The sequence below is a fragment of the Euleptes europaea genome, chromosome 4 (assembly GCF_029931775.1).
Source record: "Euleptes europaea isolate rEulEur1 chromosome 4, rEulEur1.hap1, whole genome shotgun sequence".
NCBI classification, from domain to species: domain Eukaryota; kingdom Metazoa; phylum Chordata; class Lepidosauria; order Squamata; family Sphaerodactylidae; genus Euleptes; species Euleptes europaea.
In genome coordinates this window covers 19,853,493-19,880,772 of record NC_079315.1, presented here as the reverse complement: position 1 = coordinate 19,880,772, position 27,280 = coordinate 19,853,493, and the positions used below count along the sequence as shown (strand labels likewise).

Sequence of the window (27,280 nt, the reverse complement as noted above, 5' to 3'; positions counted from 1 at the left end):
CATTTTGGAGGTAATTAATTCATAGGGTCGCCATAAGTCAGAAGCGACTTGACAGCACTTAACACAAACACAACAAACTGAAATTGTTTTGTAGCAGGATAAGCAACCTTAGTAGCCTGACTGGCTTATATTTTGTATAAAGTAACACAGACATGGGAATGGGAGGGAATATTTTATTGATTTGAAACATCTGTTACAGCTGAACACTAAAAATTAGGACTGTGCTGACTGCTTCCAGGTTACATTCTCAAGATAAAGGAGAACTATTTATCAACTATATTGTGAATATTTCTTGCCAGTCTTGTTTGGAGCCACTTCCCTTTCCACCCCCTGGCTACAGTTGCAGCCGAATTCCTGGAACAATCTGATGAATCCTACACGAGGGGTGTCAAACTCATTTGTTACGAGGGCCAGATATGGCATAAGTGTCATGGTCGGGCTAGGCCTCGCCAGCCCAGATCAAGAGGGTGGGGGCTGGCGAGTCCACAGTGGGCTCCCCAGCCCAGATCGATCGAGAGTGGGGGGTGACTGCCTCAGCGGGCTTGCCAGCCTAGATCAGGACTGGAAGGCGGGTTGCTGCCTGGGCTGGCTTGCAGGCTGGATAAGAGCTCTCAAGGAGCTGGAGCTGGCCCCCAGGACATATGCTTGACACCCCTGTCCTACACGATTAATAGGATGATGTCATAGTCTTATGTAGCCAAGCAGATTGGCAAGTGAGAGCATGAGAGGACAATGTTAAGCGAACAGGTGGACATTTTTCACAAAAAAATGCTGGAAAACTCAGCGTTCATTTATTTTGATACTGGGGAATGCTTGTGATGCGTTTAACATAATTTCCGTTCAGCCCTAGTAGACGTATGCACCTTTGTCGTCTAGCGCCACACATACAGGTACGCTTCCAAAGGCGTAGGGAGAGTTAAAATGACTCCAGTGTTTCAGATCCAAAGCAAAAGCCAAACTAAATATTTGGTGCCGATGCCAAATCAACGCATGCAGTTTCGTAACGCGTGCTCTCTTTCAAAGGCTCCTAATTTGCTATGCTCGCATGGGAGAAGTCCAAAGGACAGGCTGCGGCTTTCTTGTTCCCAGGGAGCCCCTCGTGCTTGCTCCCCAGGTCTTCCCAAATGAGAACTTGTGTCCTGTTTTTGAAGGAGAAGAAAATATCTTAGGGGGGTGGGTAACCAAGCTGATAGCCTTTACGTCATAATTTGTTTAACAGAAGCTAAATCTAGGCTCTTTGTGAGCAGGTCTCAAAGTCCCCCCCACCCCCGGCCCAGGTTTTTTGGTAAACAACATTTCATATAAGGCATGCTATTGAGTCATGGGATCAATAGGGCAAATTAAACATTAAATAAGAAAATGCCTCACGCCTGCAGTTCTCAGGGGGAGGGGGAGTTGTGTGTGTGTATTTGGCTGTACGGATTTTTTTAAAATCTGCTCATTCTCCCTCCACACACAAACGCACTTTTAAGTGCTAGCGTCGTTTCATTTTCAGACCTGCCTAGGAAAACAAGCTGCAAGGAAATGACAACGGGCCCAAGAGGTGGGGTGTGTGTTGTCTTTGGGTTTGGCTTGTTCTAATTACCACGGTTCACCTCTAATCGATGGATGGAAGAGGGAGTGGGGCAGGGAGGGGTTGGAAAAGGGCAAGACACCTTTAAGGGCAGAGGACACCTAACTGAGGACCACCTGAGGTCCACCGGCTGGTGGCTCAAGTGTTAGGGTTGCCATCCTCCAGGTAAGAGCTGGCAATCTCCTGCTATTACAATTGATCTCCAGCTGAGATCAGTTCCTCTGGAGTAAATGGCCACTTTGGCCATTGGACTCTATGGCATTGAAGTCCCTCCCCAAACCCTGCCCTCCTCAGGCTCCGCCCCCAAAATCTCCGGGTATTTCCCAACCCGGAGCTGGCAACCCTATCTCCAGGCTGTGCCCCAGAAATATCTAGGTATTTCCTAACCTGAAGCTGGCAACCCTATCAAGTATGGCCATAAGGGCACTGGCTGGGAAGAGGCTGGCTACTAGGGCCTGGAGCCACTTGACCTGGAGAAGGCGTGCCTCTGTGTTGGAGATGCCGCCGGTCTCGGAGAGAGCCTGGGCTCCCCCCTGATTTCGCAGCTGTGGGGCCAAAGCCAGGGGAGGTTTTAAGGACAGCCGCAGAGAGGAATAGGGGGTAGGGTTGCCAACCTCCAGGTGGCAGCTGGACATCTCTCGCTGTTACAACTGATCTCCAGGCAACAGATCAGTTCGCCTGGAGAAAATGGAAGGTGGACTCTGGCATTATACCCCACTGAAGTCCCTCCCCTCCCCAATCCCCACCCAGTGCGGTGTAGTGGTTAGGAGTGTTGGATTCTAATCTGGAGATCCGGGTTTGATTCCCCCATCCCTACACATGAGTGGCTGACTCTCATCTGGTGAACCAGGTTGGTTTCCCCACTCCTAGACATGAAGCTGGGTGAACTTGGGCTAGTCACGGTTCTCTCTGAACTTTCTCAGCCCCACAAGGTGTCTATTGCGAAGAGAGGAAGGGAAGGAGATTGTAAGGCGGTTTGATTCTCCTTAAAAGGTGGAGAAAGTCGGCATATAAAAACCAACCCTTCTCAGGCACCGCCCCTAGTTGAGGGGCACAGAATGTGAGCAGCAGAAGTGCCTGAAAGCAGGAAGGCTAAAACGAGTGTACAGGTAAAGAAAGGGACAGAAGGCGGTCGGGAAAAGGAGTGCTGCAAACTGCCCCGGGAACCCTGCGATTTGTAAAGTCCCGAATAAAGAGCTTTGCGACTGCAACCTATATGGTGTCCACGTCTTCCTCTTGGTGGGAATGGAGAGGCAGCCAAGATCTAGCCTACTAAGGCCGCCTGCCCTGACCCTGCAAGCGGTTGTGGAAGTGTGGGATGCAGTCCAGAGACTGCAGGGATTGTCTGGTTATCCTAAAATCAGACTACAGTGGAACACAGATTTGGAAGTTGGTTCCCAGTTAAAAAAATACTGCTTCTGTAGACACACACAGAGAGCGAAAGTGATCACAATGTAGACACTCCACCCCTGGATTTTTATGGGACTCTGCCCACAGCCTGGCATTAGGTACCATGTACACAGCAGTATTCAGTTAGGGACTGACTTACAGAACTGGAGCCCTGTTGATATGACTTCTGCTTGTTCCCCCCTGCCCCTGTGGGAAAAGACGGAGGCTAAGTGGGCCGATTGTCTTCCTGGTGTGGTTCAACTCATTGAGATGCAAAGTGTAATATTCAACTTTTTTTTCCTTGGGGAGGGGGGCAAATCACATCAGCATCACATTCAGATCTCTTTTTTTGCAGAATTCGATGCCTTTTGAAGCTGCTTCCCTCATATTTTAAGTGTGATGAACAGAGGTAGAGTTACTGAGTTGGATCCATCACAGTGTTTCCGCCAGCACAAGAACTGAAGAGCAGCAGCTGGAAATATGGGATAGGGTTGCCAACCTTCAGGTACTCAACAAGAACGACTCAAAACCACTGTTAATACAAGAATGTGAAAAAGAAACAGGGCAGGCTCTAGGTATCAAAAACTATATTCAAGATATTAAATGGTGCAAAACTCAAACGCGAGTGTAACATACATATACATATATACAACAATATATAATGACTGTTAAGAGTATCAACAGTAATTACAACAATAGGCACAATGGCCGTCTCCAAGATCACCTACCTTTTGGACTTGCTTCACGTCCTTTTCTTGGAGACGGCCATTGTGCCTATTATTGTAATTACTGTTGATATTCTTAACAGTTGTTATATATTGTTGTATATATGTATGTTACACTCGCGTTTGAGTTTTGCACCATTTAATATCTTGAATATAGTGTTTGATACCTAGAGCCTGCCCTGTTTCTTTTTCACAACCTTCAGGTACTAGCTGGAGATCTGCTATTACAACTGCTCTCCAGCCGATAGAGATCAGTTCACCTGGAGAAAATGGCCGCTTTGGCAATTGGACTCTATGGCATTGAAGCCCCTTCCCTCCCCAAACCCTCCCCTCCTCAGGCTCTGCCCCAAAAACCTCCCGCCGGTGGCAAAGAGGGACCTGGCAACCCTACTATGGGGGGGGGGGTGCTTTCACACCTGCCGAATAATGCTCTTTCAATCCACTTTGTAGCTGGATTTTACGGAGTGAAACAGCGCAATCCACTTGCAAATGATCATTAAAGTGCATTGAAAGTGGATTGAAAGTGCATTATTCAGCTTGTGTGAAACCACTCAGGGGTCCCAGGAACAGGATTTTGGGGGCAGTTTGACCACTCTGCAAGCGGGGAGTTGAGAAAGTTGCACTCTGTGGGCATAAGTCCTCGTACCACGAAAACTCTGTGCTAGATCCAACCCATTAGCTGCGACTTCAAAAACACTCTTAGGTAGGGTTGCCAACCTCCAGGTAGTAGCTGGAGATCTTCTGCTATTACAACTGATCTCCAGCCGATAGAGGTCAATTCACCTGGAGAAAATGGCCGCTTTGGCCATTGGACTCTATGGCATTGAAGTCCCCCCCAAACCCTGCCCTCCTCAGGCTCCGCCCTAAAAATCTCCCGCCAGTGGCAAAGGGATCTGGCAACCCTACTCTTAGGGCAGGGTCAGGTACACGGCACAGCAGAGGCGGCCTGTGCAGAATTTTGAGTGTAAAGGGAGAGAGCCGAACAATATAGTGAGTCAAGTATACAGCCAAGGTGGAAATGAATGGGTTGTAGATAGGGTTGCCAGTCTCCAGGTGGTGGCTGGAGATATCCCGCTATTACAACTGATCTCTAAGCAACAAAGATCAGTTCACCTGGAGAAAATGGCTGCTTTGGAAGGTGAACTCCATTGCACTGAAGTCCCTTCCTGCCCTCCTCAGGCTCCACCCCCAAAATCCCCAGGTATTTCTCAACCCGGAGCTGGCAACCCTAGTTGAAGATATGGAAGCTGGCACATTCATAGGTGAGGTCTGGACTTTAGAGTGCTCAGATCCCGATAACGGGCATCGGACAAAACACTGTCCTACTGGCACGTTGGTTACCCTAGACCACTGGTTCCCAACCAGGGGTCCATGGACCCCCAGGGGTCCGCGAGAACTAAATTAAGGTCCGTGAAACAAAGTTATAAACCCATAATAAATTAATATTTTCAATTAAAAGTTCTCTATTATAAAAAAATATTATTCTAAGTTTAATAACACTTATGGTTCAAGTTTATTTTCAAATTATCGGAATTTTTATTTTGAACCTTGGGGTCCCTGCACCGAGCAAAAAAGTCCTAGTGGTCCCTGGTCAAAAAAGGTTGGGAACCACTGCCCTAGACAGAAGTGAAATACAAACATTTATTTGCCACCCTTGTTGTTGACTTCTACTTGGGATGATACAACTCAGAGCTCTCAAGGTGTAGCGGTTTGAAGCAAAGGCTGTTCTCCCCAACCTAGAGCATCGTCTGTGGTTGAGAAGAGGGCCCCTTGCTTCCTTTCCTTTGAAGTGTCAGCCCTCAAGTTTAGTTTGCAATCCTGGCACAGGTACGAGTTTATAAACAGAGAGCTGAGCCTGCTTCCAAATGTCACAGCTAAGATGTTTAGCACATAACACCCAAGCTGTTGTGCCGCTGAAGCAATTTTTTTTAACTATAAAAAGTCCCTTCTCTAATTCTGTCGCCCGGTTGGTGTGTATATCTTTAGAGAACACAAGCTTGTACAGCCCTGACCTGGACGGCTCAGGCCAGCCCGATCTCGTCAGATCTCAGAAGCTAAGCAGGGTCTGCCCAGGTTAGTACTTGGATGGGAGACCACCAAGGAATACTAGGATCGTGACATGGAGGCAGGCAATGGCAATCCACCTCTGTTAGTCTCTTGCCTTGAAAACCCTACAGGGTTGCCATAAGTCAGCTGTGACTTGACACACACACAGAGAGAGAGAGAGAAGAAGAGTTGGTATTTATATGCCGATTTTCTCTACCACTTAAAGAAGAATCAAACCGACTTACAATTTGGGGATGGAGCCTGGGGAGGACAGGGACCTCTGTGGGGTCTCCCCTCCAAAGCATCCATTTTCTCCAGGGGAACTGATCTCTGTAGTCTGGAGTTGAGCTATAATTCCAGGGGGTCCCCAGGTCCCACCTGGAGGATGGCATCCCTGGGACCAGGTGATTTCCTCTGCTTTTGTGCAAGAATGTTCTCTGCTTCTTGTGGCTTTTACCATGGTTAAGGATTTTGAGGTCACAGCTTTCAGTCCTGATTGGCACTATTCAGGGTTGTCCTTTAACAAGGATTTGAAGGCTTCAAGTTCTGGATTCAGATTACTAACCAAACCAATCACAGCTGACTGGGTGGGGAGACAGCAATGGAGGCAAATGAGCCTACAATCCCCAGTCTAGCTCTCTCAAAGATAGTTGTTTGCATAACACCTGGGTTGTGAAGCCATAAATCTTTAATATCAGAAACATTTGTACTACGCGTCCCCTTTCTTGGCATGAAAATTGTTCAGGGCAGAAGTCCTTTGCTTCGACATGAGATCCAAGACAAAGGTAAAACAAAACAAAAAGCTTTTACCAACTGAGTTTCTGAATTCTCATTTGCAAAATGGGAGGCAATGCCCTTGATTCTCTTTGCCTGTTTGTGTGGCTACAATCCTTATTGAATTGTATTTTGCAACTTTTCCACCTTACCTAATGGCTTATAACTGGAGTATTAAAGGGGCAAATGAATTGACCTGAACCAAGGACAAACTTTTATTTCCTGTTTGGCTTTTAAGCTTCTCTAGGGAATAGATTAAGGGTTTTTAATATGCGTGGATTAAAGTAAGTGGAATAGCAAATTTAGACTGTGATACATACCCGGAACATAGCCAGTGTAATTTGGAAGGAGGCCGCAGTCAGTTCTGTATAACAGTTTGCCTCGTTGCTTACGAAGGGTCTCTCTCTTATTCGGCGCTAAAGATGGAATTCCTGTGTTTTGTACATTTTCTGTTTTGGAGATGGCGGTACGGACGATCCTAGAGAGACCCTTATCAGGGGGCAAACTAGGTGTTGTAGAAGAAACAGTCTGACAGAAACGAGAACAAACTGATTGAACACATGAAGCTGCCTTCTACTGAATCAGACCCTTGGCCCATCAAAGTCAGTATTGTCTACTCAGACCGGCAGCGGCTCTCCAGGGTCTCAGGCAGAGGTCTTTCACATCACCTCCTTGCCTAGTCCCTTTAACTGGAGATGCCAGGGATTGAATCTGGGACCTTCTGCATGCCAAGCAGATGCTCTACTGCTGAGCCACAGCCCCTCCCCAAATGGTCCTTCCTCCCTACTGTGGACTCAGCTGTTTAAAAGTTTCCTGCTCTCTTAAATTACTCTGCGGATCCTTTCTGATTCAGTTATGTGCCTTATCACCCCTCTCTCCTCTTTCAGATCTTCCTCTTCCATGAGCCACTGGTTTAACCCCTTAGGTTAAATGCTCACACCTGAAACAAAGCAAAGTGTCTATGACTATTCTTGTACCAGTGCATCTACAAGTACCCCACGCCTCTCTCCCCTCAACCCTCACCTTTTTCTGCCATCACGTCGCAGCCAACTGCTGGCAACCCCATGGGGTTTTCAAGGCGAGAGACTAACAGAGGTGGTTTGCCATTGCCTGCCTCTGCATCACGACCCTGATATTCCTTGGTGGTCTCCCATCCAAATACTAATCAAGGTCAACCCTGCTTAGATTGGGCTAACCTGGCTCTCCATTTAGTGTCTGAGTGAGCTGTGAGTCCAGACATCCCCGGTTTGAATCTCCGCTCTGCCATGAACTCACTAAGACTTGGCCTTTGGTAAACCACTCATAATCCCAGGTAGAATCATAGAGTTGGAAGGGTCCATACAGGCCATCTAGTCCAACCCCCTGCTCAATGCAGGATCAGCGTAGAGGATGCCTGACAAGTGCTTGTCCAGCCTCTGCTTAAAGACTGCCAGTGAGAGGGAGCTCACCCCTAGGTAGCTGATTCCCACCGTTGAACAACTCTTACTGTAAAAAATGTTCCCCTAATATCCAGCTGGTACCTTTCCAACTGCAATTTAAACCCATTATTGCGAGTCCTAGCCTCTGCTGCCAACAGGAACAGCTCCCTGCCCTCCTCTAAGTGGCAGCCCTTCAAATACTTGAAGAGAGCAATCATGTCCCCCCTCAACCTCCTCTTCTCCAGACTAAACATTCCCAACTCCCTCAGCGTTTCCTCATAGGGCTTGGTCTCCAGGCCCCTGATCATCCTCGTCGCTCTCCTCTGCACCCGCTCGATTCTGTCCACATCCTTTTTGAAGTGAAGTATAATCTTTTGTGCCCTGACCTGGATGGCCCAGGCTAGCCTGATCTCGTCAGATCTCAGAAGCTAAGCAGGGTCAGCCCTGGTTAGAACTTGGATGGGAGACCACCAAGGAAGTCCAGGGTTGCTGTGCAGAGGAAGGCACTGGCAAACCACCTCTGTTAGTCTCTTGCCATGAAAACCCCAAAAAGGGTTCGCCATAAGTTGGCTGCGACTTGACGGCACTTTGCACACACACACACACACACACACACACACACACACACACACACACACACACAATCTATTGCAGGGGTCCTCAACCTTTTTGAACCTGTGGGCACCTTTAGAATTCTGGCATAGGGTGATGGGCGCAATTGCAAAATGGCTGCAGTAGAAGGTGGAGCCACACACAGAAAAAAAAGCCCAAGCGCAGAGGACAAGAGGAGTAATCTTTAAAAACACCCCGGAAAAGAGAAGTGAGAGAGAGAATAAAACCAACACTGTAGTGGCAGCTGCCACTGAATCTATGTTATTTTAATCTAAACAGCTAATCTATCTTCAGTGGACAATCAAAAGTCCTGCTGGGTAAGGGCCCCACCTGGCCTTACCCACTTTCTAAAAACACTTGGTGGTAGGGTTACCAACCTCCAGGAACTAGCTGGAGATCTCCTGCTATTACATCTGATCTCCAGCCGAAAGAGATCACTTCACCTGGAGAAAATGGCCACCTCGGCAATTGGACTCTATAGCACTGAAGTCCCTTCCTTCCCCAAACCCCGCCCTCCTCAGGCTTCGCCCCAAAAACCTCCTGCCAATGGCGGAGGGACCTGGCAACCCTACTTAGTGGGTGCCAGGAAAGGTGTTTGTGGGCACCATTATGCCCACGGGCACTACATTGGGAACCCCTGATTTACTGCTAACGTTACACAGTTGTTGAAAATATGTGAATATAATATATTTGAAGTACTTTACATACTTGAAACATTATACCAATGCTGAGTATTAATCATAATTATAATGGTAATTATTATTACAATCATTATAATTATTCTGCATAGCGCTATATTGTTTTTAAGACATTCATAATGGGGCAGTCTTGCAAACAAAAGAGGAAGGCTGCAACAAAACCAGGAAAATAGACTAAAAGCAAACCCAGTCAAGGGCAAAGCAGTTCATTAAGCTTGACACTACTGTACACGATCATTTCATAACCGCATTATGAACTTTAAAATGATAATGATGATTTGGTTTGGCACTAGCCTAGTTAAGGTTGCCAGCTCTGGGCTGGGAAATACCTGGACATTTTGGGAATGGAGCCTGAGGAAGGTGGGGTTTGGGGAGGGGAGGGACCTCAGTGGTGTATCATGCCATAAAGTCCACCTTCCAAAGTGGCCATTTTCTCCAGGTGAACTGATCTCTGTCTCCTGGAGATCAGTTGTAATAGCGGGAAATCTCCAGCCACTACCTGGAAGCTGGCAACCCTAGCCTAGTAGCTGTATTGCCTAACCTCAGAGGGTCTCTGGACTTTTTAAAATACTTAAGAACTCAAAGCTGTGCAACAACAGCAAAGCCATGTGATTGCAAAATACTTTCTGGAGAATCTGGAAGCCATAATGGCATTTGAAGCCTGCGTACCTCTGCCAGCTTGGTTAGGCTGAGCTGGCTTGTTGCCCTCAGTTTTGGTGGTGGCTTTAAGTCTGCCTTGACCTTTTCTATTGACTGAATAGCAGAAGTGGTTTGGGGATCACCATCATAGACGAGCCTTCGAGCAGAACCAGCTCTCTTAGTACTTGTGGGCAGGTACTCTGGAAAATCAACACAGACAGCGCTTGCTGCAGTTATGGAAACAGATACTAAGCAGGCATTTGAAATCAAGAAGATGTCGCTTTAATCTTCGATAATAAGGCTTAATGCCAGAATTTTGTGCTTGGTTGTAATCTCAAGAGTCAGGCAGCTCCAAGGACTGACTTTTTTTTCCTTTGCTTCTCTTTCATCTTCCTCGTTGAGGCTGTAATTTCAAATGAGCTTTCCTATTAGTATCAAGCTGTTTTTCGGTATTTTTAAACATGTTCCTTGTGCATATTCATTACTGAGGACATAAGGAGGTATACACTGTGATCCTCTGAGTTTCTTCCAACTAAACATGAAACTGAACCACCATGTGATCTCCTTGTTATGTGGGATGCAAGAATCTATTTCGACTGGTATGGAATAAATGTATAGGAGGTAGTGGCAGAAAATGGCATCTGGAGTTATCCTCCTTACACTTGTAAAGTGTAGGATCCATTACTCTATCGACATAATTTCATACGTTTCTTGACTAGTGGATGGGAAGACCTGCACAATAGGATAAGTGATCTCATGCACTAAGGGGAACAATGGGAGAACCTAAAATAGGAATAGAATTTTTCGCAGCATCCTTTGATTACTTGTCATGTGTAGTTCCACTCAAAGACGATATCTGAAAGGATGTTTATTCTTATTCTGAAATGCACTGAACCAAATAATTAGCATACGACCTACCACAGGTGGTGTTTCCATCTTCTTGAGCCAATTGAGGGTAGTAATACTTATCCAGCCATCTTAATGGCCTGCTGGGATGATACCTGTGACCAGGTAGGCTGAATGTGCTATGGCTTAATCGTAGCAACTTGGCCTGATGGGAAATCAGTTTTCGGGTCGCGTTGCCATAGGTTTCTCCAACTACACTTTGGAGTTTTGGAATGAAACCTGTATATCTGGTAAGAGAAAATAAGACAATGGCCATTTACACTTGGTAATTAGCCTCGTGTTCCAGGCTGAAGTGCCCCGCATATTTTTTTTAGTTTTTCACACTGAACCGTCATTCAGGAAGTGACTGCGAAGCCTGCGTATACCTACTTTGCATTTCTTAAGAGCCCATTTAATGCGACCTTTTGTTTTGCTCTGCCCCCGTCTTGAAGAATCCCCTCAAGGAAGCATGCAAAATGACAGCCGCGTGTTAGCTATGCAAACGGCGGTTGGCTAATGGAAGGAATGAAGGAGCAGGCGAGTGGGGGGGGAGTAGAATTTGAGCGAGCATCAAAATTGACCCTGCATAACTGGCCAATATGAACTTGCAAAAACTTAGTTGAAAGCCCATCTGAAATAGGAAATGAGGGTTCAGTGTGAAAAACTCAAATATGCAGGGCACTTCAGGGCACTTCAGCCTGGGACATGCGGCTCATTACCAAGCATAAATGGCCTTTGAGTCTGATCTGTGAGGAACAAAGATTACTGAGGGGCATTTCAAATGCTAATCGTTTTAACTTCAGTGCTTTTGCGCAAGACCCATTTCGGCTACTACGTGTTTGAATCAGCCTTGCAAAAGATGTTCACAAAAGCTTGTAGTCCACAAAACATACTACCCAGCCTAAGTGGGTCTCCCCACCCCGAAAAAATATTTTGTTAGTAATATTTTGTCTCCAGGATCAGAGGAGCATGCCTATTATATTAGGTGCTTTGTCATGTTTGTGGGCTTCCTGGAGGCACCTGGTTGGCCACTGTGTGAACAGACTGCTGGACTTGATGGGCCTGGGTCTGATCCAGCAGGGCCTTTCTTATGTTCTTATCTGTGGCACATTGATAATAAAGAGACATGAGAGAGAAAAGTCCTTCCCAATATTCACAAGCATGGCAGCCTAGTGAGTGACTCTTACTTGCCACACATGCAAGCAACTGTGTAGAAACTTTTTAAAAGTTCCTTCTGGAGAGCCTTGATGAGAGGCTTTTGAAGCAACCTTCAAATCTGTGTTCTCTGGGCCAACCAGGTAAAACATTTCACTTTTCAGGTAAGAATCCGATTATGTCGGGGTAGTGAGGGAAATCATGATAAAAGGGGAGCAAAGCCAGCTGTAAAACTGATGTAACGTTTAATTAACAACGAACAATGGCGGAAACTGACTAAAAACCTTGCTTTATTCATTCCTTTATATCTCACTTTCCTTCCACCACAGAAGACAAAGGAGCTTATATAGGATTCCGAAGAGGTTTTCTGTCTGGATGCTAACTAGACCCGTTTAACTTCAGCAAGGTCACTACACCGTGTGCCTCTCACCAAACCATATGGGTTGTTTGCTCTGTGCTCAGTGCTGTGGGGAAGTGTGTGTCCCGTATCATGGTCCACTTGTGCATCTCCTGGGGGGTTTCCTCTGCTTTCCTTCAAACATGCTTTACTGCAAAGTTTTGGGGGAAATCACAGCAAAGCCTGGATGGCTGCTTCGTGGGTGGGAAAGTTTGCATTTTCCTGGTCCTGCCTAAATAGGGTTGCCAACCTCCAGGGGGTTGCTGGAGACCTCCCACTATTACAGCGGATCTCCAGGCGATAGAAAGTTCATCGGGAGAAAATGGCTGGCTTGGCAATTGGGCTCTATGGCATTGAGATCCCTCCCTTCTCCAAACCTCGCCCTCCTCAGGCTCCACCCCCAAAATCTTCAGGTATTCCCCAACTTGGAGCTTGCAACCCTATGCCAAATGGCACCCATTTCCCCTACTCCCGTCCTCAAGGCAGCCATTTCCTCCCCCTGCCATCTAGGGACTTTTTAAAAAATTGGCAATTGACTATTGTTATATCATTCTTGCAATCTCTGTATCAGGTTCTCTAAACTCCCAGCTTTCATTTTTTAGAAAAGTAAATCTCTAGTACTGTTCGTTGCAGAGATATGTCTTTCCCCTTATGCCTCTGCAACAAAAAGGGCTAGAGACTTACTTTAAAAAAAGAAAGAAAGCTGGGAATTCAAAAAACTTGATACACAGATTGTTAAGCCCTTGAGGCATGGGGAGCAGAGGGAATGGCTACTGCCACTGGAGGACTGGGGCAGGGAATATGTGGGGAAAGCCGCCATGCGGAAGAGCTGCTGCGCTGTATCAGCAGCAGCAGGGAAACTATGCAAGTGTGTCATCGTGTGGGAAAACACGATGTGTCTTGGGCCTGTAGGACCTCTGGAATAACTCAATTTGTTACATGCGAGCTTCTGCTGCTGATCTTCTGCCTATAGTTACCCGGGAAACCCTGGGCTACACTGAAGGAGCCCACACAGGAAGGAACAGCACTGCAGTTTCTGTACACCGCGCAGGTAATATGAGAAGGAGCCCCGGTATTGTCAAACTCACAAGCTGTCAAACCACATTATAAATCCAGAACACCGTTTGCTGTAGTGGGTGTGAACCCACAAGGTAAAGCCAGTCATCTGTAAAAGCCTGCCAAGCGTTGAGGAGAATTTTGGCATACTTTTGCACCTGATCAGAAACCCAAGGAAGCAGAAGAGTGCTAAAGCTCCCCTTGTACTTCACAATGATCTAGTTTTCGAAATAATCACATATTCCGGTGAGGGAACCATGTCAGTCTGTTTCAGGAAAAGCAAAAGAAGCATTCTGCAGCACCTTAAAGACAAATATATTTATTGTAGCATTTGGCTCCCATGGTCTTGAACCCATTTTCTTAGTGTACGCCAGAGTACAATTTCTGTATTCCCACCAAGTCTGGTTTAAAATTAATAACTGGAAAGAAATAATTAACTGGACATATTATTTATTAAAGTGCCTTTCCTGTTCTGAGCCGGTGGCATTTTTTGCAGGTTTATTTCTGCTCCATAGTCAGACTCGCTTTTAAGTGGAAATGGGCATTTTAAGATTGCTAATAACCAGAGACCTGTGGATTGCATGCAAGGATTTTTGAAGCCCCATAATCTTTCTTGGTATTTAAAAAGGTAATGACCCAGTGCAAGCACTGGGTCATTACTGAGCCATGGGGTGACATCACATCCCGATGTTTACTGGGCACACTTTGTTTGCGGGGTGGTTTGCCACTGCCTTCCACAGTCGTCTACACTTTACCCCCAGCAAGCTGGGTACTCATTTGACCGACCTCGGAAGGATGGAAGGCTGAGTCAACCTTGAGCCGGCTACCTGAAGCCAACTTCCGTCGGGATCGAACTCAGGTCGCGAGCAGAGCTTTTGACTGCGGTACTGCAGCTTACCACTCTGCCCCACGGGGCTCGTGTTCCCCCCGGGTGTTCCGAAAGTTCGAGTTTTATGCTCTTACCCTGGTATGTAGCTAGGTTGATCAGAAAGCATTCTCTGAGCCGGTTCAGCAAGGATTCAGCAATTGTTCCTTCGCTTCAAGCCCAGCCAGGAAACAAGAAATGTCAAGTGTGTCTTAGCCGCACTTTGCTTGTCGCAGAGCAACGCTTGGCTTGGACACCTAAGTTTTGTCGCCATAGTGACTCAGGTCAGGTGGGGCTGTGGTAAATAAAAGATGGAAAATGTAACACTGCCAACCTGTACACTGTGTTGTCAACAAAATAGCTTGACTTGCCAGATCCACCAAGTGTGGCTCTGGTCCGCAAAAGCTTCAGCCAAAACAAATCTTAGTCTTTAAGGTGCTACAAGACTCTCTTCCCCACCCACTTTGGGCTGCAACAGACTGACATGGCTACCCCTCTGGAATTTACTACCTGAGGAATTTTAAACTAGTTACTTGTATGTTGAAGAGCCCCGTGGCGCAGAGGGGTAAGCTGCAGTACTGCAGTCCAAGCTCTGCTCACGACCTGAGTTCGATCCCGATGGAGGCCAGTTTCAGGCAGCCGGCTCAAGGTTGACTCAGCCTTCCATCCTTCCGAGGTCGGTCAAATGAGTACCCAGCTTGCTGGGGGTAAAGTGTAGACGACTGTGGAAGGCAGTGGCAAACCACCCCGCAAACAAAGTGTGCCCAGTAAACATTGGGATGTGATGTCACCCCATGGCTCAGTAATGACCCAGTGCTTGCACTGGGTCATTACCTTTTTCAATACCTTTTTCAATACCAGGAAAGAAACTGCTGGTGATGGCTGGGATCAATGACTGCTATACCTCCGCTAGGGACTGCACCGCCACCCTGGGCAACTTTGCTAAGGCCACCTTTGATGCCATCTCTAAGACCGACAGTTACTGACCTCTGGCCTTTGTTTTTTAAAACTTTATTACATCTTAAATAATAGTACATATTAGTATAATATCTATCTTGCATCCAGCTTTCTTGAAGTACACGGACTTTAAAATTTAATGCAAAAGGTGAAGAAGGATACAAGGGTGTGGAGAAAGCTCTACAAAAATAGTTTAATAGGGGAAGGGAATGTTTTTATTTTTAACATTTTAAAAAAACGCCGAATCCAGGCCTAAAAACAGCACATTTTATACAGAATGTTGCAGAGGGGAAATGGGGGCAGGGTACCAGAGTGGAGAAAAACCACAGATATAACAAGGGGAAGGGAGATTTTGATATAAGAACAGGGGAGAAAAACCTGACAGAACAATTTTGGTAATGAAAAACTGTTTAGGTTTTTTTTTTCTATCAGGGTTTTCTTTCCAGCGTGGTGTAGTAGTTAAGAGTGGTGGTTTGGAGCAGTAGATTCTAATGTGGAGAACCGGGGTGATTCCCCACTCCTCCACATAAGCAGCGGACACTAATCTGGTGAACTGGGTTGGTTTCCCCACCCCTCCACATGAAGGCAGCTGGGTGACCTTGGGCTAGTCACAGCTCTCTTAGAGCTCTCAGCCCCACCTACCTCACAGGGTGTCTGTTGTGGGGAGGGAAAGGGAAGGGGATTGTAAGCTGGTTTGATCCTCCCTTAAGTGGTAGAGAAAGTTGGCATATACAAACCAACTCTTCTTCTTCTTCCTTCCCATTTTCAAAAACAAGTCAGGTAAAGCCAGCTTATTAAGGAAGCAAAAAAAAAAAACAAGAGAGAGAGTGGAAAGAGACAGTGTTCACCAAGTCTCCTTACCAGGAGTTCAGTGACCATCTGGGCATCCATGCCACCAGAGTCTCTGTGCAGAGGACCCAGGCAACCGCTGTGGCAACCACCAAACAGCAAAGTTGTACAGGAAATAAAAAGCGATTTAAAAAACAGCAATAGGAAACAGGATGACAATACTACAGATGTCATGAAATGTAAGCCCCGCTCTCTCTCTTGACTGGGCTTTTATTGTAATTGGATTGGATTGGATTGTTGCGTGTTGGTGTTATAAGCCATGCTGAAAGTGAAATAGTGGAAAGACTGGATTAAAATGTTTAATCTACATCTGTTTTTGATTTCCTGAAGAGGAACTAGACTGGAATTGATGGTGGGTTTCTCTCTCGCTAAAACTAAGACGATTTCTTCTTCCACTCCTCTTCTACCCCTCTGACATCACTTCTGGTTTAACCAACTGATAAAATGTTCCAAATCATAAATTTCATAGAAATGGGTTAGCCAAAATACTGGCATATGATTTTTTCCCAAGTTGCCCCCTCCCAGATTTTTAATAACATGGAGAAATCTAAAATAATAGTTTTTGGCAGATTTGGAGTATGAAAATCTGGATTTTCTTAAACCATATAAGTAAAAGCTAACCATATCACAATGCAGCAAGTTGTTCAGTATTCCTGCACCTTTAAAGCTGCTGTCTTACACATTCTTACTTGGGAGCTTTGCTCCAAAATTTGCAGATTGACAATGCAATACAAAACAGGTCTACTTAGAATTCTTCTGAAGTCTATTCCCTGGAAAATGTTTTTGGGATTGCAATGTTTGTTTTCAAAACTTCTGGCAATTTAAGCAGCGTACCTCGATCATGTTCAAAGAGACAAAAAAAACTTAAAAGCAAAGAACATGTATGCGTGGACTGCCTTCCCCCCCCTCTCCTCAAAGGAAGACACCTGTTTGAAAACAGATTTAAGGATGCTGTGCCTGTGATCATGAGAAATGGGCCCATTCTCAGAACCTAAACATTCGCACATCCCTAATGAAAAACTAGCTAAACTAACCATTACCTTTCCACCCACTCTGCTTTCCTTTATTATTCTACCAAGGGGCCAGGAGGGAGGAAGATGAACAGCCCGGTAGCAGCCTTTCAGCTGCAGCCTTACTACCTTCAATGGCACTGCCGAGTCAATCCCATGGTGCTTTTTCTTTGTGACAACTTTGTGTGGGCGCTTTTAAAAAACGGATTTAAAGGCAAAATGCCTATTCTGATATATTACCCTATCTATCTATCTATCTATCTATCTATCTATCTATCTATCTATCTATCTATCTATCAATCAATCAATGGGTAGGGTTGCCAGCTTGTTGGGAAATACCTGGAGGTTTTTGGGGCGGAGTCTGAGGAGGGTGGGGTTTGGGGAGAGGAGGGACTTCAATGCCATAGAGTCCAATTGCCAAAGTGGCCATTTTCTCCAGGGGAACTGATCTCTATTGGCTGGAGATCAGGTGTAACAGCGGGAGATCTCCAGCTACTACCTGGAAGTTGGCAACCCTATAAATGGGGGATATCTATCAATGGTTGTGTGTGTGTGTGTGTGTGTAAAGTGCCATCAAGTCGCGGCCAACTTATGGCGACCCCTTTTTGGGGGTTTTCATGGCAAGAGACTATCAGAGGTGGTTTGCCTTCCTCTGCACAGCAACCCTGGTCTTCCTTGGTGGTCTCCCATCCAAATACTAACCAGGGCTGACCCTGCTTAGCTTCTGAGATCTGACGAGATCAGGCTAGCCTGGGCCATCCAGGTCAGGGCATTAGATAAACAGGGTGGTTTAGAGTGCAGGCCGCAATCTGTGTGTACGTCTGTCTGTCTGTTTATCCAACTATCTATCTATCTATCTATCTATCTATCGATCGATCGATCTATCTATCCTCTCTCTCTAGATAGATAGATAGATACACACACACAGATTGCGGCCTGCACTCTAAACCACCCTGTTTATCTAATGGGAAAACGGTGAGGGTGATGGGGTAGTAATCTTCACGGGGCGGTTGTTGTTGTGGGGGTGCGGGGAGACAAAAGGGAACTGGGGAGGAGGAGGAGGAGGAGTGGGGGGGGGGACACCGACAGGGATCCCGGAACCGAGCTTGGGCCTAAACCGCATCGGATTCGGCGGGAACCCGACGAGCGGCCGTCGCGCAGGGATCCCCGTTAGGCCCGCCAGGCCCCTCTTCTCCACCGGCGGGAGGTTTTGGGGGCGGAGCCCGGGGAGGGCGGGGCTCCGACGCCCTGGAGCCCAACGGCCAAAGCGGCCGTTTTCTCCCGGGGAACCGCTCCCCGATAGGCTGGAGGCCGGCCGCCGCAGCGGGAGAGCTCCCGCCGGCCCCTGGAGGTTGGCAACCGGAGGCGAAGCCGCCGGCCTGCGCCTGAGGGGGCGGCGCGAGCGGCGCTTGAGGCGGGCGGCAGTGCTGCGGCGGCGGCCGAGGCGAAGCCCCGCCCTCTGCGTCCCTCCTGCTGGTTGGGCCGTTCAACCGCCGCCGCCTCCCCAAGCAGCGCGGCGGAAGTCTCGCCGGAGAGGCTGCGCGTCCGCTCGCTCCCCTCAGGCGACGGCGGAGGGAGAAGAGGGCGCCTCTGAGGGGGAAGGAGGAGGAGGAGGAGGAGGAAGCGGCATGGCAGACGGAGCCCCCCGCGCCGGCCGGCAGCCCGGTGTCCAGCCCGCTGCCGGCCAGGGGCGGCAAGAGCCGCTCGCTGCCCACCCCGTCGTCCGCCAAGCCGCCGTTGCCGCCGCCCGCGTCGCCCAAGCAGCCGCAGGCGGCGCCGCGTGGGAGCGCGCCCGGCCACGGCTTCAGGCGGGTCACCCTCACCAAGCCCACCTTCTGCCACTACTGCACCGACTTCATCTGGGGGCTGGCCGGGTACCTGTGCGAAGGTAATGCGGGTGCGTACGGGTGCGCGCGCACGCGAGAGAGAGGGGGCCGTTTATTCATGGAAGATGTTGCCTTGGATTTGCCACTCTTTAGATGCGACCCCCCCCCCCAAACATATTCTCAAAACTCAACCATAAGCCCCCATGCAGAGTTTTGAGAATTCAGATGGGGAAAATGGGCATCTAGAGAGCGGCAAATCCAATGCAAAACCTTCCATGAATAAATGGCCAGAGAGACAGACCAGCCAGTGCAGTTAATTCGCAGTGGGTCGCCGTGTTAGTCTGTCTGCAGTAGTAGAAAAGGGCAAGAGTCCAGTAGCGCCTTAAAGACTAACACAAATATTTTCTGGCAGGGCAGGAGCTTTCGTGAGCCACAGCTCACTTCTTCAGATACAGCTAGAATGGGAATCCATTCTAAGTAGAGGAGAGTGAATTCAGACAAGCGTTAGTATGTAAATGTTAATAGTATGTAAGTGTAATTCACAGTGGGTAGCTGTGTTAGTCTGCCTGCAGTAGTAGAAAAGGGCAAGAGTCCAGTGGCGCCTTAAAGACTAACGCGAATATTTTCAGGCAGGGTATGAGCTTTCGTGAGCCACAGGCTCACTTCTTCAGATAGCTCATACCCAACCAGAAAATATTTTTGTTCGTCTTTAAGGCGCTCCTGGACTCTTGCCCTTTTCTACCACAGCCAGTGCAGTGGTCCTCAATCTTTTTTTTTTTGCTCCATCCCCCCCCCCCGCTTTCACCATTGTTCAGAATATAACCCCCCTTCCTCAAAATAGTCATAAACTTTATTGGATGTCACAGATTAAAAAAAAACACATTACAATTTTGCAGATTGGACATAATCTGCAGGACGTCACGCTTTGCAGAATAGTGGTCCCGATTTCCCCCCCCCCCCGGAATTCCTCCCCCCCCCTTGTTGAGAACCCATGGTCTAGTGTAAGCCTACTCAGAGTTAAGTGCCATGCTGTTCTGTGGGGCTTACTCCCAGGGAAGGGGGCATAGGACTGAAACCGTCAAGGGGGAATTGCATCCTCTCCCTTTGCCATCCAGTGCATCAAGGGGAAATTGCATCCTCTCCCTTTGCCTTCCTAAGCCCCAGGCTGTTCTGTGGGGCTTATCCCAGGAAAGGGGGCATAGGACTGAAACGGTCAAGGGGAAATTGCATCCTCTCCCTTTGCCCTCCTACGCCCCAGGCTGTTCTGTGTGGCTTACTCCCAGGGAAGGGGGCATAGGACTGAAACCGTCAAGGGGGGATTGCATCCTCTCCCTTTGCTATCCAGTACAGTCCTGTGCAGAAGTCAGTCCTGCTTTGCTCTGTGGGGCTTACTCCCAGGTAAGTGTATACGTGTGTGTGTGTGTGTGTGCGCGTGAGAGAGAGAGAGACCATCCAGTACAGTGGTCCTCAACCTTTTTTTTTTGCTCCATTCCCCCGCTTTCACCATTGTTCAGAATATAATCCCCCCTTCCTCAAAATAGTCATAAACTTTATTGGATATCACAGATTAAAAAAAAACACACTACAATTTTGCAGATTGGACATAATCTGCAGGACGTCACACTTTGCTGAATAGTGGTCCCGATTCCCCCCTCCCCGGGGGAATTCCTCCCCCCCTTGTTGAGAACCCATGGTCTAGTGTAAGCCTACTCAGAGGTAAGCGCCATGCTGTTCTGTGGGGCTTACTCCCAGGGAAGGGGGCATGGGACTGAAACCGTCAAGGGGGAATTGCATCCTCTCCCTTTGCCATCCAGTGCATCAAGGGGAAATTGCATCCTCTCCCTTTGCCATCCTAAGCCCCAGGCTGTTCTGTGGGGCTTACTCCCAGGGAAGGGGGCATGGGACTGAAACGGTCAAGGGGAAATTGCATCCTCTCCCTTTGCCATCCTAAGCCCCATGCTGTTCTGTAGGGCTTACTCCCAGGGAAGGGGGCATAGGACTGAAATGGTCAGGGGGAAATTGCATACTCTCCCTTTGCCATCCAGTACATCAAGGGGAAATTGCATCCTCTCCCTTTGCCCTCCTAAACCCCAGGCTGTTCTGTGTGGCTTACTCCCAGGGAAGGGGGCATAGGACTGAAACCGTCAAGGGGGAATTGCATCCTCTCCCTTTGCTATCCAGTACAATCCTGTGCAGAAGTAAGTCCTGCTTTGCTCTGTGGGGCTTACTCCCAGGTAAGTGTGCAGGCATTGTAGGTCATTTTACAGTGCACTACTCAGGAAAGAAGCCCATTCATTTCAGGAGTAACTCTCCTTAGGACTGCACTGTGCATTCCTAAGGAGAGTTAATCCAGTCTAAGCCAATTGAAATGAACGGGTTTAGACTGGAGTAACTGAGTTTAGACTGGAGTAACTCTCCTTAGGAATGCACTGTTAGTCTCATATTCATCAGTGAAGGGCAGCAGGTGTGATATGGTTGTCCCATTTTCGGTCCTCTCCCTATCCTTCAAGTTTTCTGTGCCTTCGAAGGATGCCTGTTAGCAAACAGAAATGCAGCAGGTAAATCTTTCTCCACCCCCCCCCCTTCTAGACCGGAGAAAAAAATTCCAGAGGGGTAGATGGTTGCATCTGAAAAAGTGGTGTTTTCTAGCCTGTGGACATTTATGCTGGAATAAAATCCTGTTGGTCGCACAACTTTGTTTCTATTGGGAAAGGGGAAATGCAGGGTTTTCCTAGCATTGCCAATATTTTTCCCCTTTGATAGGGTTGTCTCTAACAGCTGCCGGTCGTATAGACAGAAATTAATTGGGGAAGTCCTTATGATTACTTCATCTCTGTTGCAGGAAAAGCTTTCGCTGTTGTAGTAGAACTTAGTGCAAGGGAGTTTCCCTTGCAGGGTTTCCAGTGTATTCCCCCCCCCCAAAAAAACAAAAACAAACAGGGCTCTTGTGCTTTTTAACAGCACCATGTCCGAGGGGGAAATGGATCAGCTGATGCTTTTTTGTGACTTCATCTCTGTGCTGGGGGAAAGCATTCCTTGTCGCAACAGACCCAGATGCAAAGCACTTTCCCTTGTAGGATTGCCAAGATGGGGCACCTGTGTCTTAAGCATCTGTGGAATAGGTTGATATTAATCAGGTGAAGTTGCTTACATTCCAACATCATTATGCCAGGAAAAGCTTTTTGTGTTGCAGTTGACACAAATGAAAGGGACTTTCTTTTGCAGAGTTGCCAGTGTATATTTTTCCTGACAAGATTTTTCCCTTTCATATCTACCTGTCAAACAGGTAGATATTAATCTGGTGAGTCTTCCAAAGTTACTTATTTTATTTAGTAAGTAAAGACTTTGTCTTGCGGGACTGCCAGTCTTCCCCCCCCCCCCAGAATATCTTTTAACAGCCAGTGTGGTGTAGTGGTTAGGCTAGCATCTGGGAGACGCAGGTTTGAATCCCTGCTCTGTTATGGGTGGCCATGGGCCAGTCATATTCGTTCAGCCTGACATATGTCACAGGGTTGTTGTGTGGATACAGAGAAGGAGGGGCTAATGTTATAAGAAGAAGAGCTGGTTTTTATATGCCAACTTTCTCTACCACTTAAGGAAGAATCAAACTGGTTTACAATCACCTTCCCTTCCTCTCCCCACGACATACACCCTGTGAGGTAGATGGGGCTGAGAGAGTGTGACTAGCCCAAGGTCACCCAGCTGGCTTTATGTGTAGGAGCCGGAAACAAATCCAGTTCATCAGATTAGCATCCGCTGCTCATGTGGAGGAGTGGGGAATCAAACCCAGTTCTCCAGATCAGAATTCACCGCTCCAAACCACTGCTCTTAACTGCTACACCACACTGGCTCTCATTGTTTTGTCTCTTTCCAGCCACGAAAGCAGGATATAAATATCTAAATAAACAGTTTCCTTTTAGGTAGAAACATAACAGGTGAAGCATTTCTTATTGGTTAACTCATTAAGATAACCATTGGGAGCTGGAGGAATCTTTGTAATGGTAGTTGATTTTGCTCATCATTAGGTAGCTTTTAAAGGTGCAGTGAAAAAAGTACCTAGCACACACGCAAAGATGACAACAGGATTGTGTGAACAATTGGACCTGGATACAAACTATCCTCTGGGAATGGTTGACTTAGTACTGAAGTGTAGAGCATGCCCCCCCACCCCCGCCAGCAACTTTTCACTCTTGGTGGGCTGCCAGACTGAGAAAGGATTTTTTTCCCTCCCCCCCCCCCCCAGCACACATTTAGTGAAAAGTATGGTATTTAAATGAGGGCAATTTTTAAGGCAATCTTGTCCGTAGATCTGCTATCCCAGGGTAAAGCGCCGTTCTTTCCGGAAGAGCAGGTTTTCTTAGATCCGATTACACAAGGTGCTGCATCATCTAGGTGTGGATGGGCAGGCTGGTAAGTTGGCAAATGGCTGTCACTTTTCATTGGCTGGCTTTTCCCCTTCTTCAGCAGCCCTTGCCTTACTGCTGGAAGAGGGAATTGGGTGTGACTTTTTGTTGTTGTCTTGGGAGGTTGGGGGCAATATGAGCATATGACTTTAGAAGGCATGTGTCTGTGTATGCTGCACACATTAAAGCCTTTGTTTATATGGATGTGTTTCCATGCACATTCTTCGAGACTTGCATGGTAGTAGCAGGGTCTCAGCGTACCCCGAGGTGGGGCAGCTGCCAGGGCCCAGAGCTGTTGGTGTGGCCCACAGTCACTGACCTCCCCATGCACCACCTTGGCCACATGCCCACCCCTGCCCGTTCATTTGCAAGCACATCGCCACCCACACTCTCACTTCCCAGAACTGATGGGGAAGTGTGTGCAAGTGGTGCAGATTGGCAGCGCTTCTGGCAGCCATGGCATCAGCACTACCAGCTGCAGGCAACAGCCAGTGCTGTCAGGAAAAGGGCATGAATGTGGTTCAGCTGGCTGTGAGCTCAAGTGATAGGAGGGCTTGTGAGCAAGGGAAGGATAGGGGGAAAGGGAGGCATGGGGAAGCTGGAGTAAGCAGAAGGGGGCCCCTAGGCACCGTCTGCCCAGGCCTCCCAGAAATCTGGAACCAGCACTGGGATGTATTATAAAGTGAAGTGACGACTCCAGCTCCTGGACACCTTCATACTGAAAGGTTGCTCTTTTCATGAGGACTGGAGCCTGAACCTTATTGCTTCATATTCTTGTGCCCTTTCTGCTGTGAGGCGTCTCGTGGACTACTGCTACTCCTGTTAAAAAGTTACAGGTGTGATGCCCTTCCTGACCTGGATAGTTCCAGGCTAGCCTGATCTGTTGGGCCTGGTTAGTATTTGGAAGGGCAACTTCCAAGGAATACCAGGGGCGTGATGCAGAGGCAGGCAATGGCAAACCACCTCCGAACTCCTCTTGCCTTGAAAACCCTATAAGTCAGCTGTGACTAGATGGTACTCTGTCTCTCACACACAGTGTCCTTTCTCTGGCTCTTGGAAGCTGGTAGGTCATTAAGGGGAAACTGTTGGTGTCACTTGTTTTGTTTAAGGAGAAGGGAGACAGGCAGTCTGCCAGCACGAGCTATGTATATGATCTGGCCTCCTTTCAGGCACTCCAGTGAAGATTGGGTTTAATGTGGAGGACATGCTGTCGGGCTTTTAATGGAAAAGATATATGGTTTCCTCCATTTTCGGCTCTGAATTGTAGTGATCTGTCAGGGATCTGGCAGCAGTTCATCCTCTGTTCATCAAAGGTGTTGGAGGTTCAACAAAACAGTGTGAGAGATGCCTATGTCCCTCACACCTTAGGTGGCTTCCATCCTCATTTGGGAAAATTTGTTGTGGAAAAGTGTAAGCAGTAAGTTAAGAAACCAGAGCTAGACTGGGCATGGCTCCGTTGGGTAGGGTGTGATGCTTATGTGGCTGGCCTGCGTCTTCCTTGCCCTCCATCAGAAACCCAGATAAGAACATAAGAAAGACCATGCTGGATCAGACCATTAAGTCCACCAGTCTGTTCACACAGTGGCCAAGCAGGTGCCTCTAGGAAGCCCACAAACGAGATGACTGCAGCAGCATTATCCTGCCTGTGTTCTACAGCACATAATCTAATAGGCATGCTCCTTTGATCCTGGAGAGAATAGGTATGCTTCATGACTAGTATCCATTTTTACTAGTATTCATGAATAGCCCTCTCCTCCATGAACATGTTCACTCCCCTCTTAAAGCCTTCCAAGTTGGCAGCCATCACCACATCCTGGGGCAGGGAGTTCCACAATTTAACTATGCATTATGTGAAGAAGTATTTCCTTTTATCTGTTTTGAATCTCTCACCCTCCAACTTCAGCAGATGACCCCACATTCTAGTATGATGAGAGAAAAGCTTCTTCCTGTCCACTCTCTCCATACCATCCATAATTTTATAGACATCTATCATATCTCTCCTTAACTCCCTTCTTTCCAAGCTAAACAGCCCTAAGCGTTTTAACCACTCCTCATAGAGTAGTTGCTCTACCCCCTGATTATTTTGGTTGCTCTTTTCTGCACCTTCTCAAGCTCTGCAATATCCTTTGTTAGGTGTGGTGACCAGAACTGTACACAGTATTCCAAGTGAGGTCTCACCGTAGATTTGTACAAGGGCAGTACGATAGTAGAAGTTCCTTGTCTAATTATGGCCAGATGTTACAGTGGGAATGAATCATGACAAAAGAAGTATTTTTTATTCTTAAAAACAGAAATTAATTCTCCTTTGTGCAGACTTTGAATTTATTTCATTATGCTGTGCATTCAGTCCTGTATGTACCAGTCTTTTCTTTTGTAACATCATTTTAAGCATTATTATTAGGATAGTTTTCAGGCCAAGCACTTTTTCTTCTTCTGAACTATTTGAGTGTACACTGGACTTGTTCAGATGGTCCATTGCCACTAGGGCTCTAAAGAGGAGGACACTGAGAATGGTGTCTCCCTGGTCTCATTTGGTAGCTTGAGGAGCATATGGTAGGATTGTAGGTATAGCTACGTGAGCTTGAGAACTTACAGTGCCATCCTAAGCAGAGTTACTCCAGTTTAAGCCCACTGACGTCAATGGATTTAAAAGGATGTAACTCTGCATAGGATTGCACTTTTAGTTTCCCCAATAAAATTATTGGAGGGGGATTAAAAGTATCATCTGACTAGACCTATTTTTAGCTATGTGGAGCCTGTTTGAAGCCTGATGCTGTGCATACTTTTAAACCCTTGTTTATTGAAAAATGGCATCAAAAGTAAGGGGAAGACATCCCCCTTGGCAATCCGATGGAAATAAAAGAAATAAAACAGAAGCATTTTAACATGTCCTTTGAGCTTTTCTTCCTCCATTCCTTTCCTGTTCAGTTTGCCCTAAGAGGAAATGGCTTTTGTTCTTCATACATACCTGTTTGTGTCTAAGAATCTTGACATGACATGTTGATCTGTTGTGACTTGCAGAGACGTTTTAAGGTGACTGAACAGGAAGGTCACAGACAGAAGGACAACATTGGTGTTTAAAGATGTGTGTTGCTAGCATTGTGATTAAGCATATGCTCATATCCCTGTTACGTAAAATAACACTCTCCCCCCACCCCACCGCCTGGGTACTAGCCAGGTATGGAATCAGAGAACATGAGTAATGTTCTGGGTAACTGGATGTAGTTAAGCAATAATGGGGGGATACTGGGGAGGAAGAGGAGTTCTTTTACGTCTGTCTGCTAGTTTTGAAGAAGTGTAAGCAAAGGTTACGCAAGGGCCATTCTGACTAACAGTTCAGTTTTTAGCAAAGTTACACCCTTTTAAGTCCATTGAAGTCCATGGGCTTAAAAGGGTGTATCTCTGCTTAAGAGTGTACTGTAAGTTACTTTCAGACATCTTACTATTGTACGCTTCTACTTAAACATATGCAAAGGTCTTGTGTGGACTCACTTAAACCTTGAAGAAACAGAATGTGGCATTGCTTGATAAAAATGTTTTACCATAAATAATTGAGGAATGTCTTGATGATCAAGGAAATGCTGTATGTCTTGCATCGGTGCAGAACCACCTGAAATATGCATATCATGAAACTGTTCCATTAGACATTGATTAGGAATTGTTCTTTCTTGCTCTTTAGCTCTAACTATTGAAATACTGCTCCATAACCTATTTTAATATTGGTCTGTTTTTAGAGGCGGCGGGGGGAGGAATTCCAAATAGCCTTAATTGTTATAGACTTTTAAATCTCTCTTCCTTCCTGGTGATTCTTTGTTCCATTTTAACTGTTGCTCTTTTCTGTCTAGTGCAATTTTATCCTGCCCTTCTGCCAAGGAGCTCAGAATGGCAGAGATGATTCTCCCTTCCTCAGTTTGTGGTAGATTAGGCTGAGAGAATGACTGGCCCCCTAGCAGAGAGTGGGGATTGAATCACGATCTCCCAGACCGTAGTCCAAAACTCTAAC

At 47.0% G+C, this 27,280-nt stretch overlaps 2 protein-coding genes across 2 annotated transcripts in view; one reads left to right on the top strand and one right to left on the bottom strand.

Annotated features, from left to right (window-relative positions):
* Nucleotides 1-1,035: 1,035 nt before the first annotated feature.
* Nucleotides 1,036-14,362, bottom strand: LOC130476934 (protein FAM166B-like). The gene is made up of 5 exons (XM_056848945.1): nucleotides 14,331-14,362; nucleotides 10,793-11,007; nucleotides 9,905-10,074; nucleotides 6,828-7,035; nucleotides 1,036-1,139 (listed from the first exon to the last, which is right to left on the bottom strand). The coding sequence occupies exons 1-5, from the start codon at nucleotides 14,360-14,362 to the stop codon at nucleotides 1,036-1,038; spliced, it is 729 nt and encodes a 242-aa protein (XP_056704923.1).
* A 3,650-nt stretch (nucleotides 14,363-18,012) lies between these two features.
* The window catches only part of DGKQ (diacylglycerol kinase theta), a 103,265-nt gene continuing 93,997 nt past the window's right edge, over nucleotides 18,013-27,280 (top strand). The window contains exons 1-2 of the mRNA XM_056848944.1: nucleotides 18,013-18,023; nucleotides 18,611-18,936. Coding sequence (XP_056704922.1) covers nucleotides 18,013-18,023; nucleotides 18,611-18,936 — 337 coding nt within the window. The remainder of the gene's footprint in view (nucleotides 18,024-18,610; nucleotides 18,937-27,280) is intronic.

Excerpts from the sequence above, each read along its gene's own strand:
- LOC130476934 (XM_056848945.1), bottom strand. The coding sequence starts at position 14,362 with ATGCTTTCTGATCAACCTAGCTACATACCAGG. Across the intron at positions 7,036-9,904 it reads GCCTAACCAAGCTGGCAGAG|ACTGTTTCTTCTACAACACC; the intron begins GTACGCAGGCTT and ends CGTTTCTGTCAG. Across the intron at positions 1,140-6,827 it reads TTACACTGGCTATGTTCCGG|GACACAAGTTCTCATTTGGG; the intron begins GTATGTATCACA and ends CTTCAAAAACAG.